At 40.3% G+C, this 17,611-nt stretch overlaps 1 protein-coding gene across 1 annotated transcript in view; it reads right to left on the reverse strand.

The window, feature by feature from the left end:
• Positions 1–17,611, reverse strand: part of pdlim2 (PDZ and LIM domain 2 (mystique)) — a 60,137-nt gene that overhangs the window by 23,260 nt on the left and 19,266 nt on the right. The window contains exons 4-6 of the mRNA XM_066714462.1: positions 14,333–14,402; positions 11,938–12,086; positions 8,526–8,598 (exon numbers count right to left, since the gene is read on the reverse strand). Coding sequence (XP_066570559.1) covers positions 8,526–8,598; positions 11,938–12,086; positions 14,333–14,402 — 292 coding nt within the window. The remainder of the gene's footprint in view (positions 1–8,525; positions 8,599–11,937; positions 12,087–14,332; positions 14,403–17,611) is intronic.

Consider the following 17,611-nt stretch of genomic DNA (forward strand, 5'->3'; position numbering starts at 1 on the left):
ATGCTCTATTTACAAGACGCCGGGGCATCGAGTTGTCGACTCCATCAACGGGAATAGCGGCGTCTCGGCAGGATGCCTCCCCACGTTGAAGGCTCAATTACAGGGTGTGGGTAGCCTTTTGGGAAAGTTTGGGCCTGGTGTAATATTAAAACTTGTGAAATATTGCTGCCATTAAAGAGCCAAATATGCATCGAGAAACCGAAATGCATTTGATCCCTTGCAGTCGTTTCAATCACGGGCAGCTGAAAGTGAACCACAGGTATTTGAAGTCCATGCGGTTAAAGACCTGTTCTGTTGTCTTGCTTTTCTTGAAGGATGGAATCCATGGCATGTCAGTTTTTAAATTTTTCTCTCTTTTTAATGACTAGTTCAGTTTTTTTAAAGAGTTATTGAAAATTATGGCTACAAGGTATGAATCTGGCCTTAAACAAATGTATGGTTCTACTACAAAATCAATTCAGAAATGACCTCATATCATACATCCATACCAGCATTCGTTATTTCTACTATGATTCAGTAGAATATACACAGCAGCAGGGTTCTGCCACATAGCAATTCGATCCACTTTAGTGGATATGAGCTACAGGCTGGTGTAAAAGTCAGCAGCAGGTGGATATTTCAAGCTTGTTATCGTTTTAATAGTTTTTGGTGGGGTGGGGGATGTTAAATGAATTGCTTTTCTGCATGTACTCATTTGGTACAATTTGTCCCAGAGGCTGCAGATAGTACAAATCTGAAAATTGTGAAAATGCTGCGAAAAGGGAATCTTTTTAATTTCCCTGGGTTTCCCTGCGAACAAAATCATTATGTGCTCTTTGAACTTCTACAAAAATTAAAAAGTATCACAGAATCCTGCATCAGTTGGTCTCTCCCTTCATTTACTGCAGTGTCTTTGCATAGATATTGAGTGAATCGGGTTACTTGGCACAATTATTCATATGTCGACGGGCACGTGTACACATTATCGATGGCTGGTCAGTGACAGTATTTATTCTATTGTGGACTAACATGAGCAGAAAAAAACCCTAAACTAAATACATTAGAGAACATTAAAACACCATTTTGGGACTCGCCTTGATTTTCAGACAGAATGCAGATGTGCGTCCAGTGATAATAGCAAGCATATTTCAATCATTTCCACCCACAGACAGTGTGCCAAAGTAAGTCAGTCAACCAGACCTCACTTGATATAAAACACATGTCAGAGATAATGACCAAAATTAGCATTTAAAGAAAAGACGGGAGTAGAGTGAGAGGATGATCTGATTACAGTCTTACTGATAGGAATTCATTTTGTGTGATAGTGGGTTAAAAGTCTGTGTGCAATAAATCATAGCAATGATGAAAATACAGCAATCAACCAACCATACCAAACACTCCGATTTGGAGAATTACATACCTTGAATATGAATCACAAAAAAATCACATGCATCACATTGTAACTCCTAGAGTTAGTTAGATCTAGGCATGGAAGTCATTGTAAAAATAAGTTTTTAGACAAACAATGTATATAGCACCAGCTGTTGTAACCTGAAATTGCCCAAACTGATGCACTAGGAGTGATATCCATTCATTCACTTAAAATGGGTGAATTCTCCTTCTGCGACTGAATGTTTGCTGTGAAGGCAGTCGGATATTCAACGTGTGGACTGTAAAGTAGGCTCGGCTAAACGCAGTTGGCATAATTTAATTAGAATAACACTGAAAAATGAAAGGCATTTGTACACACTTCACAACCAAAATATTATTTGTGGCACGGCCTGGCCTCTTGCGAGAGGGCAGTCTCAGCAAGTGATTCAATAGTCAGTCCATGTCAGACTACTTCTCTGTGAATTCATGTGACTTTGTTCAAGGTACTTCAGTTATAACTGAAGTACCTTGTCCACAATTCACCAATTCGGCCTCCCACTTGAACAATTTAAAACAAATGTTATAAAGTTCTTATAAATTTGAAGAAAAATACATGCAATTTTATGCAAACATTCTGTGATTCTGCCACTCCAAACTAATTGCTTCCATTTCTTTTGCATTTTTTTCAGAATATGAAATGCACTCACAACTGGCAAACCAACTCTACGTTACACAAATAAATAAATTCAGCACTTTAAACACTTAGTTCTAGTTATGGTGTCTCTTCAACTACAACCTCCTAAATAAATAAAAAATATTAGGGGTTAGTAAAATACTAGTAAATGAATAATTGTCAAACTGAAATATGCGTAGTTTAAATCATGACACGAAAGATAACTTTATGGATTAGCATTGCCTACTAGTCAACAAAACATTAGTGCACAAACCATTGTTCTTCTAAAGAGTAGAACTATTTTATTTTCCCATAAAGAATGGGGGTATAGGCTTCAATTAATTTAATTTTCAGTCTGCGGTGCTGAGTAATGGAAAACCCATCCAGAAGCTGGTTTTGAATTTGGAACATGATTATCAGGTTTCTCATTAATGCAAGCAAGAGCTACACATACAGCCCACAAGTTCTGGGTGGGAGTTTGTAGCAACAGCTGAGCAGTAAAGGCTGAGTACAGCAGTACCTGAGCTGGTTAAACTGGTTCCCAAACAAAGTCAGTGGACATGCTGGAATGCCTATTGGCAAAACCTCATCATATTTCAGAACAAGTGCACTGTTTTTTCATTGAACTCAGAACAGGAAAAGTGCCCCATTGTACAAGGTCAGTCAGCACGTGTTATTGCTCATGCTTAAAATTGGCAACTACTTGTAACTAATGTATTTTGAAGTTGTTAAACATGCCATTTGCTCACATCAGGCCAACTCATTAATTACTTTATCCTACCAGTCATTAATTCTATTCTTGAAGGTATCGAGTGGTGAAAGGTTTATTGGCCTGCTAAGAGAAGAGTCAGTGAAGTCTGCAAGCTTGTTTTCATACCTGGTGATGCCTGTGCAGGTTTTCACTTTCTGGAGCTTAGTTTTGAATTCATTATAAAGTACACCTCTCGCATAACAGGTTATTTTTCCAGCATCTTAGTTCAGCTAGTCAGACATCAGCTCTCATTTGACACTTCCTCTGTGGCACCAATAGCCAAGATGCATACTCTCAGTAAAAGAAAATGAAGTATTCAGGCTCTGTGCTTTGCCTTTCAATATTATGTGTGCCAACTCTCTCTCTCCTTAGATTCAAAAGAAGCACTTCCCATTTAGAATTGTTTTCCCCTCACTGACTTTTCACAAAGAATGAACTCCTAACTTCACTGTAGTTTAAACACATTTTTTGAATTAAGTAACAGAGGTGTTAAGTGACATTTGGGTGACGTTGGATGCCTACTTGTTTTTAACCAAATAGGTTAGGCGTTTTTAGGATGAAGTGTCAAATCAGCCATTCTTTCTCCCAGAATTAAGGAAGGAAAAAAAAAAAAAAGCTGGTTGACTTATTTTAGGGATCCCAAGAAAAAGCTGTTTGTCAAACCATGAAACAGTTGTAAAAATCATGAAAAACAAATAAAAGGTCTGTCTCCAGTGGCCAGAAGCCCATAAAACTGCCGTCTTTTCCGCTAGACTAGGGGCCTGAAAGGGCAGGAGACCTGGAGCAGAAAGTTTAGTTTTCCATGATAGGAGAGGGAGAGAGAGAAAACACCTGAGATCAATCCAGAGGGGAGCAGGGAAACAGGCAGTCTGGCGTGGGGCAGCACTGGCGCTGGTGTTATTAATAGAGCGGTCTCCAAACTGTTGGCTCGGACGGCTCCCAATTTTCACTGTTAGGATAAGAAAACAACCCCCCACCCCCCCCCCACCTTCCTCCGACCCCAAATTTCCCTTGTGCTGGATTAGGCAGCCCGGCAGACAGCAGACCGCAACCATGCCAAACTAAACAGCCCTGGAACAGCACATGCATCGATCACAGGGCTTTGCAGTCCATTTTGGCTAGGAATGGCAAGGTCTCTTAACCCCCCACCCCCTCATCCATTCTCACCCTCCTGAGAGCAGATTATATTTCCCCCCCTTATCCCTTCTCTCACATTTTACAAATCTCTATATCCTGTCCTATACACATTTTCTTTGGTTTAGATCCTTCTCCGCTAAAATCAGCTGAACCCAGCCAAGAGGGTTCGCACAGTTTACTGGAGATGAAGCTGCTGGGGAGGCAAGACAAGTAAATGAAAAAACACAAGAATCTACTCCTGCACAATGCGGAGAAGAGTTGGCCCCCCGACACTTGTATAGAAGTACACCAGAAGCGAAACGGTCGGTTGCGTTTCTTCAGTGGCTTGTTTTCAGTCCGCGAGTGTGCAAATCCTCCGCAGGCCTCATGTAACCTCGTCTGACTTGGGTGGTGCATCTGAAAGTGTTGGTTTTGCTGTCGATTTATGGCGCAACTTGCCCACATCCACTTCCAGCACTTTTTCATTTCATAAACAGATGCTTTAGTGCGGTTTTGAAGAAATCCGTACCCTGTGAAATATTGGGCCTGGCCATGTATCAAAAAAACAACACCCTGGGATATTAAGGCTCTGTCCAAGTCTTGTTTCCAAATGAAATCGTTTAGCCTGTTTTTAAATAATATTGCCCTATCAGCTAAAAAAATTATGTAATTCATGCAATTAGTATTACTTTAACCAGACAGCTTAGTGGATCACCTAATCAATACCCTTAGACATAATCCATAGCTGACGTGGCCGCCTGCTTATCGTTCAGACTGCACCCTGTAAGATAGCATTCTGAGTCACGTTTGTCTTGAATAACAAATCATATTGTACCGTGTCCTACTTTTGATCCATAAAATAAATGAAACACTTCAGCCAGCCATGTCTTTTACTGGCATTTGCCCCCACACCCCACACACATTCACAGATTCTAGAAAGCTGATTTTTGAGATTATCAGGTTTTGAGCACATTAACAAAATGGGCTATCATTTCAAACTTTTCAAGAATACTGCAACTTTTCTTTTACTGGGTCCCCAAAATTCTTTTCAGGTTACAATCTCCACACAAAGTCTATGTGTTAATAAATGGGCATTTTCTTTAGCTGTGTATCTGTAAGAGATGTTCCATAGAGAAATCCGTCTGAAAAGCGATGCAATGACTCGACTCTGGCTGATACAGGGACCCGGACAATGAGGATCCCTGTGCTGTGATCGGGGGCAGAGGGGGACACTGAGGGGTCTGTGAGGGAGAGTCATGGAGCTCCCTGGGAATGACTCTGGGTTCCCCCTGTCCCAGCCTCACTCACACAACAGCAGCCCTTGTCATTGGGGTGAAAGTCAACACTTGCCATCAGAGCCCCTATTGTGCCACACCATTTCTAAAGACACCTGACACTATACCCCCCCAACAATCCCCCTCACCCCATTGAGGAGTGTAAATGGTGGGGGATGCAGTCATAATCTTGGCCTTTCAGCTCTCACAACCAATGGTGTGGAAAGGCTTTCAGAAGCTTTGGAAAAAAAGAGAGTACCTGATACCTGCTATAACCCTCTCTCCCAGGAGAGCGAAGGGCCTCTGAACAGAAGTGGTCTTTAAATACGGAGCTCCTGCGTTCAAGTCGCCTAAAGCAGCAGTGATGGCCAGCGTTTTTCAGGCCCGCTTTGGATCAATCCAGGGCTATAATGCGTGTGTAATTGTTCATTTCTTAATTAAAAGCCCAGATAAGATGCATATCAGAAATGTTTATGTCACTCTGAATGTAGAGACAATCTAGGGCAATCTTCATGATACAAAGGCAAATTATAGAAAGGTTTGGGCTTCTTGAGTGTTTTAACAATGGCGTCTTCAAGAAAACAGAAAAATACTGCACTGGCAGGTTAAATTTACTGTAAAAAATGTGAACCTGGACAAATTTTGTAACAGAGTTACAGTGGTTTGGAGCAAAATTCTGAAATTCCCTAAAGAAATTCCTCCCTTGCTTTAAAGAGGAGTTTCCTCACAGTCATCCACCCTGCATAAAAAGACAGACATTCCTGGAGGACTCTACACCCCTAATATGACGCATCTGGACATCATTCACAGCATTCCGCACATCTTCCAGATAAGAGCTTTCTATCCCAGACAGCTCCAAAATGTGTTCGACATCAAATACAAATCAATACAAATATCTCCGAGTAGTGTCTGACAGATAAAAGGTTCAAGAGTATCAGTCTTCTCTCAATAGAAAGATGAACCTTGGACACAGAGAACTGTGGGCAACAATAACTGATACCGAGCCAGACTGGGGTTGTTACAGGCGTTTCAGGGTGTTTCTCTTGTTCTGTTGACAGGGTCTTGGCCTTGTCCACGTGTACAGCCAGACAACATCAGATACAAACCCCAATGTCGGAGAACCTAGCCCTATGCATCAGATAGGGAGGGTCTGGTGCAAACACATGCCAAAGACTGATAATTAGATCTATAGACTGTAAAAGCAATCACCTGGTGTATGAGGGGGTTTGTTTAATGGTAGAGCTTTAGTTTACGAGATATGTGCAGACACTTTTCATGGTTCAGCTTGAATCATCCCATATGTTTATGAACTATTCCAACACAGGTAACTTTCTGAAATGAGAGGACGCCTTGAGGGAAAAATATCAAGCTGGCATTTGCACAACTTAATTTTTTATTTTTCAGTACTGTAGTTTTAATTCCAATATTCCTATATCCTATATTGCCATTAAAAGTCTATAAGACAGTGCCAATTTTCTTTAACTTGATTCGCTCTTTCAGTGTAGTTAAATGAAACAGATGATCGTACTGAAAAAGGTCTCCTGTAAACGCAGTTAATTTATAATCAAGAAGCAGAAATCGACAACCTCGTGACAGTCGTTTTTAAATATAATTGTGTACTGGATTGCTGGTATTGTTATTAAAACAAGATTTGTTTGAAGGATTTCCTTGGGATTATATTACACCCATTCTGCTAGAATAACATATATATATGTACATATTTTATGTAATTTTAACATGCGATTTAATATGCAATTAATTTTAATCAAGTTTGAGATTAATCACGATTTAAAAATGTATCGTTTGACAGCCCTAGTTCTTAGAGGTTTGTCCAAATTGAACGAGGTTCCCATGCACACATCCAAAGAATAATTTAAGAATCTGCAGAACGCTTCTGTTTTTTTCCCCCCGTTAATTATGGCGAACAAACCATTCCAAAACAATAAATGGGAATTACTGAAGATATTTAATACGACATGAGTCACCAAAGAATAAAACAAGAAAGCAAGATGTAAAGTTTTATCAGGGCACAACAGCATTTCTTTAATTATTTTGGCAGGATTGCGATTTAGTTTCAGTTTTAATAAGCATGTTTTGACTGATCTAAATTAGTTCTGGCAGCATCAAGTTGCAGCTTGTTAGGCATGGCCATCTCTGATTTTCGACAGGCAGTGAAACAGTGATGTGTCGAGCCCCATTGCAATGATAACGCCCATCTGTAAATGAGCACTGGGACAGAATCATTATTCTAATCTTTCTGCCTTTAATCGGGAAACTTGTGGTTTTTGCTTAAAAGGAAAAACCCAATCACAGGGCCCTTTAACAGCTTTTTAGTTTTTTGTTGTTGTTGTTTGCCAGTTTCTCGGTTTCCACCCCCATCAAGATGAATAAGAAGCTCCATATTATTTCAGCTTATTCATAAACAGCTGATATCACTTGTGATTAGTCATGCAATTGGCTTATAAGGCAGAACTTTGCTGATAAGACCAGCAAAAGTAAGTCAGTCAAATGTTATAATTATTGGGATATTGCAATGTTTGGCCATTTTCTCTTCTAGCAACATTGTTTAGAGGTTTGTTTTATTTAAAGTCCCTTATCTCTGGTTAGAAAGTCTCACATTATTCCCTTTGAGAAACTGTACGTTTTGCTGGAACACTTCTAGTGTCCATTCACAAGAGCGGTCCCAGTGCCTTGAGGTGATGTATACCATCTAAAACCATTTCATTTCACTGAGTGATACAATCTGAATTTGGCATGACCAGAGGTGAAAGGGTGGAGTTTGGTATAATGACTGCTTCGGACCATCTCGCTTTTACAAGAACAAGTGCAGAAAAACATGTTGCACGTTCTCAAAAGCGGCTGTTTTTAATTTTTAATTTTATTGTGGTTGCAAACTTCCAGAAAACCTTTTCACATTAAAATGGGATCCCTATCAATATCCTAAGATCTTTAAACATCCCCCCTGGAGTTCCTTTTGACCCCTTCCAAATGGGGAATAAAAGACGCATGTGTCAATAAAGTCATAGAGAACAGAAAAGCCTCTGCCAATCTTGGACTTATTAAATCCTTCTTGTGGAAAGAGTAAGAGTGGCAAGCTGCTTGGTACAGAAAAAAAGAGAAGGCCCATTTTCTTTATTAAAATAAATAAATAAATAAAATCTGCATTTTCATGATGCAAATTAAATGTTATTTAGTCAGCTATAAGCATGGTATTACATATGTTGGAAGGATAGATTTTTTGGAGTTCCTCTATTCCTACAGGGCAGGTTGCAGTCAATAATGATCTAAGCACCATCACAATCAGCAAGCTATAGTATTATGCTCAAGGTGAAAAGTAAATGCAAAATATACTGTAGCTCACCTGTGACAGTGGCCTTGTGGACACTCTAGAGACCAACGGCTTCTCCACTGGCGACCACGGCCGCACCCGGAAGCTGAAAACGGAACAAATGGGCTTTAGAACCGAAATTAAAATAAACATACAAGCCATTTTATATGCAGAGGGGAACACGATATTCTTATGGAGACAATGGGCTAGGCTTACTGTGAGATTGGACTGAACCTGCTCAAGGTGCGATACGATCCAAGTAGGTGAAATGTATGCAAGTATCACGATTACAACAAGCCCTCTCCATGATTCTCCAACTTCTATTCTATTGTATTCTTATCCAACTTGCTTCTGGAAACAACATCTTATCCTCTCATCATGCAGGTGGTCTTCGTTTTGGTCTTCTTCCCTGAACTCCTGGGATGCAGTCGGGTATTTCCCCCGATACATCAATTATCCCTTCTTCTAGCTAGGGGTCCAGGGCCATTGCCATTTAAATCTCTTCAACCTTGGGGGCTGTATTTTCTGTATCTTTGGCATTACTGTTTGAGGTGTAGTATTCTAGGTGTGTTAATACAGGAAGCACACACAGGTCAAAGGGCACAGGGGCTGTTTCCACCTTGGAAACTTTGGAAGACCACACATTAAGTAATTTAGCAGCTCATATGAAATATTTACAGCTTTAACCAGCCATCTCCACATATCTAAGCCTTCTTTACACCATTGCATTTGCAGAAATGCCACCTATGCTTTCCAGGACTCTTTCAGGATTTCTTCTCCATTTTCAAATTTTCTATTTTCCTTCCACGTGGAAGGTGTGTGATTAAAAGACGAAATCCAGAGACAGACTTGACTGGACAGATTCGATTAATTTGTTATTGTGCCTCATTATTTATGATAATTCCCGAGCTTTGAAGACCTAATAAAGTGGGCAGCCTCTTTGTGGCCCTGAGTTCCCTGTGCCAACCCCTTGATTGCTGCGAGACCCTACGACAGTGAGAGGCATGCTACAAGTGGGGAAAAAAATAAATCAATATGTTGAAATGTTTTTCCACAGTTAAAGAAAAACAGCAGTTTTCAACTCTGACTAAATTTAGAGTTTTTAGAGCAGTCTTCTTGGCAGCACAAAATGACATTGTTCCAGTCAAGACAGTTGTATTAAAATCAGGCACAGGGATAATTAAAACAATCCCATTACCAAATAGTAGGACTTCGATGAACATTTAGTAAATCTGTCAAGTAAATCCATAATGCACCACAAGGACATAATTAACATGGAATTACACAGGAAAATTGATATGCTAGTCTGCTAATAAATTAGGGAAAATAAAGGTTTTAATCAAATGCAGATATGCATTCCTGACAAATTATCCAAAATATTTCCAATTAAGATGAAAAAGAAGTGTTAAATAGGAACTTGATCCATTTCAAGTTTAAAGAGCTGGAGGATGTACGGATCAGTAAATATTATTTTAACTTTATACTGTAACGGGCTCAAAATCAGCACCTGATGTTGACAACCTTCAGATTGCACAATTCAGAATGGGTAGAGCTGCTGTACAATGGGAGTCATATTACAGTCCATGTAAATAAAAGGCAGACTGCAAGGTTAAAGGAACAAGAAGTCAGGGATTTTCCAAAATGCCTTGAACCAGAGGATTAATATTTTTGAGGTTTGGAGTTCATTGTACAGTCCGTAAAAATAAATCAATAAAACATTCAATGCCCATGGATCTTTTTGGTATGATTTCCAACTTTAATTTCCACAGATTCAATGTGGAAATTAAAGCTAGCGGTTGTTTACATAACACAGGGCAGAAACTCGCAGGACCGACCGACAGCATTCCTGCCTTCAAACTGCTTATCCTAACAAATCAACAGCGGGTGCTGGAATGCTCCGGTCTTGAAATATGTAGTTATATTTGTATTTTCAGTTTAAGGGACAGGGACACAATGAGTGCAGATGAATGAGAAGAATTCATCTTAGGAGGAATTCTGACAATGCAAAATCCACAACGACTCACAACAACCATAGGAGAGAGAGTTCTGTATCATTGAAAGGTGACACCAATCAGTCAGCACCTCAAAGTGATGACAGCTAAAGTGGCAGCAGGAAGTATAACATGTACCGCCTCCTCCATTGTGCAAGACGAAGTGTTGAAGCTAATGTGCCTCATGGACAATTAAGGCTCTCATTTTTTCATCACTTTCAGTAGTTTCCAACAGCATCAGACATCATAAATTGCTCTTGTATTGTCACAGCTTGTGTGACCAGGCATAAAAACCAGGGGTTTACTGCATAGCCTTTATTGGTGCTGCATAGTTGAGTACAGTACAGATTAGTATGTTGGGACTGCCTGCTAGCCTGATGGTTGTCAATATGATCTTCATCCTTTATAGACAACAGGGGTCTGCAATTGTGTTCCTGGATTGATGCAGGTTCTTCAGGTCTGTATCCCAAGGTAACTTCAAAGTATTGAAATGATGCAGTATGATGCAGAAACAGGCTTTCTTGGAACTTCCTCTCTCTCTAACCTCATATTGCCTGCAAGACTGTTGGTCAATACCAGTTATCATGATCATTCTAATTAGTTTAGTTACATTTACTTTTTATTAAATTTGATTAGTCTTACATTTACTTACTATAGCAATACTGATACACATTAATGTAAAACAGTTTATTTGCACTTATATTGCAGGTCAACCGTCATTCATCCAAAAAATCCAGTCTAGTGAATAGCGCCCATAGCACGTTATGAAGATAAGAAAAAGAAACGCAAAACAAGTAGGACAGTGATGCAACTAAACTATAATAGAAAGACTAATAACTGGCAGGATAATAAGAAATTGGCTAGTAGGTCAAGGATCAATGAAGGTTAAAGTTAACTACAATTGAATTTGACTCCTGGCCTGTGACTACTTTTGCGATTGTATCTGCCCTTGTCTCATAGCCAGAAAGGTAGGTGGATGTGATGACTGGGTGCGGTAGCCTAATATTTGTGGTTGTCTTGATGGCTTTGTTTTTCTTCAAAGTGTTGAAATCAGAGTATTTGTACACCTGGAGCCACCTCATCCATCGCCATTTTCAACATGAACCACTGGGTGCATTTCATACATAGCTCTTCGTTTTCAGTGTTTATATTTTGCCATTCCAAAAATCTGCAATCAACATTCACAAAGCCACATCCTCACCCAACATTGCAATGTACTTTGTGTTGGCAACACATTCTAAACATGAACCACTTTATGCTTTGCGTTGGCTCGGTTTGATTTGATCATCAATACAAAATAAAATCAATTAAACTTATTTTCAAATTGGAAGGTCTGAAAAGTCAATTACAAAAGGCCATTTTGACATTAACACAGCAAACCCAAATATCTTCTTCGTTTTTGTGCCTCGTCACCACTGAAAACAACCGTGACTAATTGATATGAAGGCCGTTACCTCTTGGTGCTGGTGGGGCTGTACACATCTCTCTTCCGGTCTGGGCTGAGGGGCTCTGGGGAGTAGGGGGCCGGCGACAGAGAGGCTGGGCTGGAGAATGAGTAGTCATTGTAGTTCTGATTCTCATCTCGGCTGGACTGCAATACCTCCTACAGCCAGGAAGCAAACAAGAGCTCTGTGAAGTCATTGGCTTAATTGACAGAGAGCCTAAATACAATGGCAGGTGCAACATTTGCTCTTAATATTCATACGGAATACGCAGCTCAGATCTAATGGACACAGATAACCATCCCAGTTTATCCCACAGCAAGTTGAGTTTAGTTCACTTTTAGCTGCAACTGAGGCTTCATTTCCATGAATTCCTTAAGAGCAGTAGGTGTTCTTTCATGTCAGATAAAATTGGTTCTTCACAGGGTCACTTGGAACAATGATGGAGCACATACTTTATTGCTTGAAACAGATTCTGCAATTGTTTGTACTGCGGTTGCGTTCGCCATAATGCAACTTTGAGGTTTGAGGAAGATTGCTTTTAATTGAAGCTGAAGTCTAAAGTGGACCGACCAATTCATTCCTTGTAAAAGATGAATACACCATTTTCCTCGACTAGTTTAAAGCAACGCAAGTCATTTAAAAATACTCAACAGGAACAAGCTCCCACCTACACATTTTAAATCAATGCACTTCATCCCAGATCTGCAATAACTGTTACAGCTGTGCCTAGACCAGAGTCCAGTCCTGCACAAATCGCTTTTCCAAATCCTTACAGATGTTGCTCCACAGCCAAAACATTCCCATCCTCATGTAATAAAATATTTCTAGAGTGCGAGCAAACTACATTGCTTTGAACAATCCCTGTAATCTTCGTAGGGGCTCAAAGAAAACCGTTTGGTGCTTGCCTTCTGTCAGGGGGAGAAAATCGAAAGGTTAGCTCCATCAGGTTTTATGGCTTACAGCTGTGCATTCGAAAAGGCCACCATTAAGTAGCACAGCGGTCGAAATAAAGCATCAAGAACAGGATGTTTCTACAATAAAGGAAGCAGCTGTTGCGTGATGGAGAAGTTATGCATCTGAAAACAATACCTCATCTCCTCGTTTTTCATTCATTTCATAGTAATGCATACCCATGACCAGCTTTCAAGTTCGCATGTTCTTTCCCAACACTATCAGCAAAACAGTTTGTGTGTCAGTCAGTATAGCTACACTTCCTTATGAAAAGGGCAATGCAACCTTAATGTGGTTCTGTAGCAGTCCCAAAGACTCCTGTAATAGGAAATGGTATTCGTGAAAAGGCCATAAGGTAAACAGCTGACTAACCTTCAATAAAGAGTGTTGGGGTGAGTGTGGTATTATCCGATGACTTCGAAAAACCATTGGGAGCACGGTCTTTAGGAAATACCCTAGAATGGAGTTGTGCGAGGCGTGTAGCAAAATGTCAGCCCACAAAATACAGACAGACAGGCTTAGGAAAACACTAAGGGGTGAGATGAGAAGTCGCATGGCTGCCAACAACACAGGCCACCCACAAGAAAATCAACACACATGCAAGGATTTGGAGGCAGTGCAACCACAGTACTGAGGAAACCAGTGCATGTTGAAGGAACTTCTTAAGAGGTGTCCCTACGCACAAGCCATTCATTAGGAAAGTGAAGATGAAATCTAGACTAAAGTGGTGGGAAGTACCAAAACAGATGATGCCATTTTTAAATGGTGGGAACGCAAAGTGTGGAGCAAATGGCTAATTATAGGCTGTTTTCAAACATCATTCTACCACGTTATAAGCAAGGAATGCAGAGAGGCCATTCAGACTGCTACAGGAACAGAAATTCAGTAAAAGTAGTTTAGGATTCACTTTCTTTTTCATCCCGCATGCAAGTGAGAGGTGGTGCAAACCAAGAAAAAAAAAAATGGAATGTGCAGAGATTGTTGATTTTGACCCCCGTAATTATTCAAAAACTGCAGGCACCATCTTCAAATTGACCCCAGTAATTGAATAATTGCTGGCAGTGTCTCGTCCAACAATTACAGAAAGCATTTAAATTTATTTATATTTTACCATGAAATCGAGCAGTAACTGTCAACTGTCATCAAAAGTCAACAATCCTTTGAAGGTGGTATGTTTAAGTTACTGTGCCAAGCATTGTTTTTCTTGCACTCTGATCCTTAAACGCCCAATATGCACGTCCAAAGCATGCCTCCTCTCTCCAACGCATTTTTCAGAATCATCAGGAGACAACATTTTTGAATCCCCAGCACAGACCAGACAGAGATCAATTCTTACAGAACACTGGTCAAGAGCATTGTGGGACGATTAGCATGATAAAGATAATAACCCCATGTCTTCTGCCTCACACCCCCATTGCTGGTCAGAGGGTCCGGTCTTTGAATGGAAACAAACCTGGAAGCGGCCGGTTAGCTGCTCCGGAGTGCTGATGCCATTCGTCTGTCTTGGGGAAGGAGGGTCCGGCCTGTCAAAAAAAGAAGGGGACGGAGGAAAAAAAACACATTAATTATGAGCAGTAGAGTGCAAATGGACACCGGACAATACACCACCACTGGAGAGAACACACACTGACAAAAGGACAACAAAGAAAAAGCACTTCCTTCATTTTACATACAGTGGAAAGGGACAGAACCACAAAAGCCCTCTGATAAGAACTTTAGATATTCTTGTGTGTGCATTTGTGCAAGACCGCCATCTTGAAGAACCTATCGCTCAAGGAATCCAAACAAATACATGTATACATAAAGCAAATCACAGAGAATATGGACCAAAAGGTACAGTAATAATTTTTTCTGTCATTGCTCCTATACATCACAACTCACTAACTGCTTTTGTTGATTTGCGATTATGAGTCATTGAGAAAAATAAACACATTGAACTGGCAATGAAGCTTACAGATCCAGCGTAAGCATTAATTGCGCAGAAAGACTGACAGCCTGGCTGGGGGCTGTGAATAGTCATTGTTCATCGAGGTGTAACCAACTAGAAAAGCAGCTGGAGGAGAGAGATGGGATCTAAGACCTTGGCGTGATGTGAACTGATCTTTTGAGACTCGTAGCTAATAACACACATGTGGCGAAAGCCTCCTAGAGACAGGAAGGCCATGGCTTAAAGTCATCAGGACCAAGTGCGAGTACATGTGTGAGTGGAGAATGTGGATGTATGACCAAGTGTTGTTTTGAACTTTAGCAACACCAGGAACATCACAAGAAACCAGCGTGCTGCCACACATCTGGATTCAAACAGGAATGGTTTAGGTTTAAACAATCTTGTGGAAGGAAAGTACCAAAGAACTATAGTCAAAGTACAGTAATAAACCAGATTTATACACTTTAAGAGGGAGTAATTTCTGTTTTAACTAAAACAGTCTCCCACGACAGACTTTAAAGCATTACCGACCACATAGTTCCTCTGAAACGGTGGTGGGCTATTCTGGTCCTGGATAAACAGTTCTTTTTGGGCAGGTTTTCTGCACCTGTGAGTTCAAGTGCTTATTTGAAACCTTCAATATTGTTAAACTAAATGGATAAACAAAACTAAACTGTGTGGACACTTCATTCTGTTAAAAGTTTGGGTGTTACATTTTCTTATTTCTTTAAATTACCCTAAATATGAGTCACACGTTTAGGTCAAAGACTGTTGGATCCTTCTCTCTCTCGACAAACACCTGCAGGTCATTAGGATCAGCTCACGGTACTTTAGTCTGATTACTGCGGAGATCAGTAGAAGAGTTGCATGTTATGAAGGAAGTGCCAACAAAGAACTAACTCCAACAAAGCCCTTTAACACTGAATCACTTTCACTGATGCCCTATGACTTTTGTTTTAAACTCTGGATAGCAGAGGGATTACTGCCCAGCTGATGGAAGTGGGAATGGAGTGACTGTTGACACTGGCCGAGATGAAAGCAAACTGTTCAACAATAAATTAGGCACTGCACAATAGCCTAATCCCCTCACTGTAGAACTCATTACAGGACTGCCTGGGATGCAGCTCAGGACGCTCATGTTGGCTTGATAGGATTTTGTGCTGCTCTGGTATTTTTATATTTCGATATTTCAGCCCATAAACCACAGCGGAGATCTCCATGTGGCAATTCAGAATGCAAAAACAATCCTCTCCTTGCCTGATCTGACAATGAAATATTTTTCAGATCCTTTTCACTGTCATTACTCTAGTAAGCAGTAATAAAAATGCATGTAAAAGACAATGGGGTCATAAAAAGCATTGCATTTTCTGAATCGGTAACCAATGTCTAGGATTCTGGTTCAGTCCTAAAAGTCAGCACTATAAAACAGTGGGAGTGTGAGGTTTCCAGTGAGGGTTAAAATCGGCTTGCCGGTGAGACAGCTGTTAATGTATGCAGCTGTGCGCAGGCTTTGGCTCAAGACTGACAGGTACAGTACAACTCCCAGCCTGTATGGCCAGGAGGACACATCTCTCTCTGTACTGTGGGCTGGAATGCTGTTATCTGGTGTCTATGCTCCAGGGCAGAGACGCAACCACACTTCTGTTACCAAGGAGCTCCTTCCCCAAACTTGGATCGGACGCCTTAAATAAATAAAAGATACAATCAACTATTATTACTAGAGCTGCCAGTTTTCGACATTTATTCCTATGAAAGCTGTGCCTTAAGAGTATGTTACCAGTTGATAAGCATCCAGATTGACTTTATTAAGTGTATGTTCAATCCATGCCAAATACAAATTGGCGTATTGACAGTCTAGTCGAGATTCTGTGATCACAAATTGAATAGGGTCCTTTGAAAACCAGCATGTAATGGATACTCAGTTGCAGTCGTGTTGCTTTTCCTCCATTTATTTAGTAACGGGAAATATCCATATTTTAGGACACAAAGCGTGTAGTAACTAGATGCTTCTTATAGGAAACTGATCAGTTTTTTTTTTCTACAAAAGACACTGATGGGAACCACCATACAGAATCTATAAATGCATCTGTCCATGTATTCTATTCTCTTATTTTGAGTTCCCTAAAATGCTTGCAAGTTCTTAGCAGAAGTCTTTGCAAATGCAAGAATGACTAAGTTGAAACTTTGGCACACTGGTTTACCAGTACTTTGGGGATACTAAACCAACGGATTTGAGGTCTTCTTAAAATGCCAGAGGATCTCCACTCTATACATCTTCCAGACTGTAAAATCCCTTGCAAGAACACCAAAAACAGAATGCATGCAAATTCCTTTAGGGCACTACTATATTTCATAAACAATAATGTGGCAACAGTTACCATTTGTAGCAAACTTTGTGAGCAAGGCATTTATTTATACACCCTATAGTACTTTGCCAAGGTGTATGTGCATTTTTATATGAAATAACTAAATACACAATCAATTGGCAAACTGTAACTCACATAATAATGGATTTAGATTATCTACACCCAGTACTATACAGTAGTTTGAATTCAGATTCCCAGCTCCTCTTCAGTAACTACATTCTGCAGCCCATGCTTTGCGAGTGGCAGGGGACAGAGCATAGCAGCAGGGCCGGTAACAGGGGACCAGAGCTGTCAGTAGAGTACATCCAGGGAACAATTGACAATAGGAGCCCAGAGGCTGTTCGCACAAAGAGGCATTTCAAAGTGCTTTCCAGAGCATGCAGATTTAGAGACGCAGCAACTGCAGCAAGTAAACATGGAAACTATTGTCTGACTACAT

The sequence above is a fragment of the Amia ocellicauda genome, chromosome 9, assembly GCF_036373705.1.
Source record: "Amia ocellicauda isolate fAmiCal2 chromosome 9, fAmiCal2.hap1, whole genome shotgun sequence".
Lineage (NCBI taxonomy): Eukaryota > Metazoa > Chordata > Actinopteri > Amiiformes > Amiidae > Amia > Amia ocellicauda.